A 3,373-nucleotide genomic window follows, 5' to 3' on the forward strand; every position below is an offset into this window, starting at 1 on the left:
TTCATTCTTCTTTTTTTTGAGAGGATCTAGATTTTTTTTTTTTTTTTTTTTTTTATTTTATTTTTTTTTTTTTTTTAAAGTGGAGAGGGTGGGTCTTTTAAAAAGTCCTGCACAATATCTTTAACGTCTGGTAAAGAAAAAAAAGAAAAACTTAAATGATTAAGTTAACGTCCTAAATTTAAAAAGTTGCTGAAGTTTGTTTCCAACTTTTCTTTATTTTACAGTGATAAACAACCCCTTATAAAATATATATAAACATAAATTGTGTGAGACTTGCCTTTCATACAATGCATATAAACACTATCTGTAACAAACAAAGACATTAATAGTGTAATAAACCTATAATCTGTTTTATCTTAGAGTTATAAAACTTCAGTTCTACTGTTTTAATGCTGTAAAGTCGCTGTCCTCTCTCAGGCAATAAACATTTAACATGTGTGACCCAGTCTTACCATGTGCTGCGTGCGCACAGCCTCCAGAGGGTAGTCTCCCTTGGCGGTCTCACCGCTCAGCATGATGCAGTCGTTGCCGTCCAGCACAGCGTTGGCTACATCACTGGCCTCGGCGCGGGTAGGTCGGGGTTTCTTGGTCATGCTCTCAAGCATCTTAATTAGAGCCAAAGCAAACTTTCTGTCATTCCACTTCTGTAAACAGATATTTGGCTTTAGGTTCTAGAGAATCATACCTGTGTGGCACAGACGATGGGCTTTCCGATCCTGTTGCACCTGCCAGTCATCATCTTCTGGGCAATGAAGACCTTTTCTGTAGGGATCTCAATGCCCAGGTCACCACGGGCAACCATGATGCCGTCGCTGGCCTCCAGGATCTCATCAAATCTGTCAAAAGGATGAGATAAAAATTTGTAATTCCAAGATTTCCTTTTTGTCTGCACCTGTAATAGGACAGAGATAAATTCCCTTACCTGCGCACACCTTCATGGTTCTCCAGCTTGCTGATGATTTTGATGTCCTTTCCCTTCTCGCCCAGAACCTTCCTCACAGCGTGGACATCAGCAGCCTTACGAATGAAAGAGGCGAAGACCATGTCGATGTTCTGCTCCAGGCCAAACTGCAGGTCCTGAATGTCCTTCTCCGACAAAGCCGGTAGGTCGACTGCAGCTCCGGGCAGGTTGACACCCTTCTTGCTGCCCAGTGATCCACCGTTCTCGATCTCGCATGTCAGGTAGTTGTTACCTTAGAGCACATATGAAGACAAACAGTGGTTCTAAAAGGAAGGAAGAGGGATGAAGAATCATTTGGAAAACGCTGAACGTTTTCCAAATATAAACGCTGAATTCAGGGTGTTCAGATTTTATGTGATAGACCAATGCAAAATATATATATTTATTGTAAAGTAAAAATAAATGTGTGGAAGAGGATAAGGGACACTGAAAAAATAACAGTTAACAAATGTTTCATTTCATTTGAGACTTTTTTCTCAGAATTTTGACTTTTTTTTCTCAGAATTCTGACTTTAATCTCTGAATTCAGACTTTTTTTCTCAGAATTCAGACTTTAATCTCTGAATTCAGACTTTTTTTCTCAGAATTCAGACTTTAATCTCTCAATTAATCTTATATAAAATTAAAAATCATTTAACTTTTTAAAATAATTTCCAGTGGCCCTAATTCCTGCAGTAGGAAATATATGCATTTTTTTCAGAATTTTATCCAAAGTAGGCCTGTATTTGACACCAAGTCCCTGTTTCCTTGTTGAACCAACAACTTTTATCATCTAGAGATCATATTTTTCCCATTAATCTTTGGAAAACAGTGCAGACTTAGTCAGATTAGGAGGAAGCATCTTATAGCAGAAGTTGTTTTTATTATTTAATTTTTTTTATTGAATTTGAGTCTAGATCTGAAGTAGACCTTTCACATAGAATGCTTTGATGCAAACTTTTTCTTTGTAATTGACTATATGTTTAGGTTCCTTCTCCTTGCATAACAGCATTTGGTCCAGCGCTGTTTAATATTGAGCTTATTCTTATCTGCTTCCTTGTCTCTGCTGAAGAAGCATCCCCACAGCTCAGTGCTGCTACAAACATTCTTCACCATTGGCATGATGATATACTCAGGATGATGTGCAGTGTTACTTTTTTCATCTTTTTTGCAGGATATCCTTGCAACTGGTTCAGAAATATCATGTCCTGTTGGCTGGGCTGGTTCTCAGTAATGCTTCATGTTGTGGGATGACAAATGTTTATGTTAAGGTATCCTACAGTAAGGGGTATCTGCCATACCTTTGCATCTTCAGTAATCAGATAGAATAAAGAGTGTTCAAAGATGAATATGATATTGTAAAATCCGCATCTATAATCCGCATAAATATCCGAACATCTATAATTTGACAGAGAGAAACAAAAAATGGATCAAAATTTAAGGAAGACTTGTGTATATAACCAGCTTGCAGCAGAAGACATTTATTTCATTATTGATAAATGGTTTTGTACCGAAACGATGCAAATAGCAGAGCGCTTGTGCTCTGTGAAGGCTGCAAGTACCCAGTTTGATCCCCACAGCTTCCACTCTGGGTCCCTGAGCAAAACCGTTAACCCTACACGGCTCCCCGGGTGCCACACAATGGCAGCCCACTCCTCCCAAAGGGGATGGGTTAAATGCAGAGATAATTTCTCCATTGTGACATAAATAAAGTCCAATCATTATTATTATAATCATTGATAATCATTATAATTATTCTCTTGCAAGTTGGACAGTGTGTATGAGTCCTTTTTAAATCAACATCCATGTTAAATCTTGTGAAAATAACCCAGTATGTCTGCTGTGTTCCTTGCTCCATGTAACGCTACTTTTACCTCACAGAAAAGCTTGATTTATATTGAGATGAATGATGGCTAGATTGGATTTTATTTAAGCGTATCAGAGTAATAGAGCCTGGAGAGTAAAATCAAACTTAATTACATAAATCATAAGTCTGACATGCTATTCCTTGTACTTCGCAGTTATGCAGGACTTTTAAGCTGGTCTATGACAGAGATCACGGATTAGCGGACCGCGGTCCGGATCCGGACCCACCTGATTTAAAACATTTATATATTACTGCATGTTGTCCGACGACACTGTCTAAATGTCACTTGCGCCGCTTCTCCTGTTAATACGGTAAAGCCCTGCGGAGCGTCCAGCTCCAGGCTGCACGTGATCCAAATGAGCCAACGAGCTGTCAGTCTGGGTTGCTGCTGCTGCTACTTTTAGACACAGCAGGCAAACCTGTGGCAAGCCGGGCGATGGGAAAGAAGGAGAAGACCATGAGAAAAAGAGAGCAGAGAAAGTGTGGACTGCTGGAAGAACTGCGGTGAACTGGCAGAGATGGCAAAAGTACTCACTTTCCATACTTGAGTAAAAGTACAGATACTT

At 39.2% G+C, this 3,373-nt stretch overlaps 1 protein-coding gene across 1 annotated transcript in view; it reads right to left on the reverse strand.

Moving 5' to 3' along the window:
• LOC107096720 (pyruvate kinase PKM-like) overlaps positions 1-3,373 on the reverse strand; it is a gene marked incomplete at its 3' end in the record, with an annotated part of 17,363 nt that overhangs the window by 10,574 nt on the left and 3,416 nt on the right. The window contains exons 6-8 of the mRNA XM_015393499.1: positions 923-1,193; positions 686-836; positions 453-605 (exon numbers count right to left, since the gene is read on the reverse strand). Coding sequence (XP_015248985.1) covers positions 453-605; positions 686-836; positions 923-1,193 — 575 coding nt within the window. The remainder of the gene's footprint in view (positions 1-452; positions 606-685; positions 837-922; positions 1,194-3,373) is intronic.

The sequence above is a fragment of the Cyprinodon variegatus genome, unplaced genomic scaffold, assembly GCF_000732505.1.
Source record: "Cyprinodon variegatus isolate N-32 unplaced genomic scaffold, C_variegatus-1.0 Scaffold645, whole genome shotgun sequence".
In the NCBI taxonomy this organism is placed as follows: domain Eukaryota; kingdom Metazoa; phylum Chordata; class Actinopteri; order Cyprinodontiformes; family Cyprinodontidae; genus Cyprinodon; species Cyprinodon variegatus.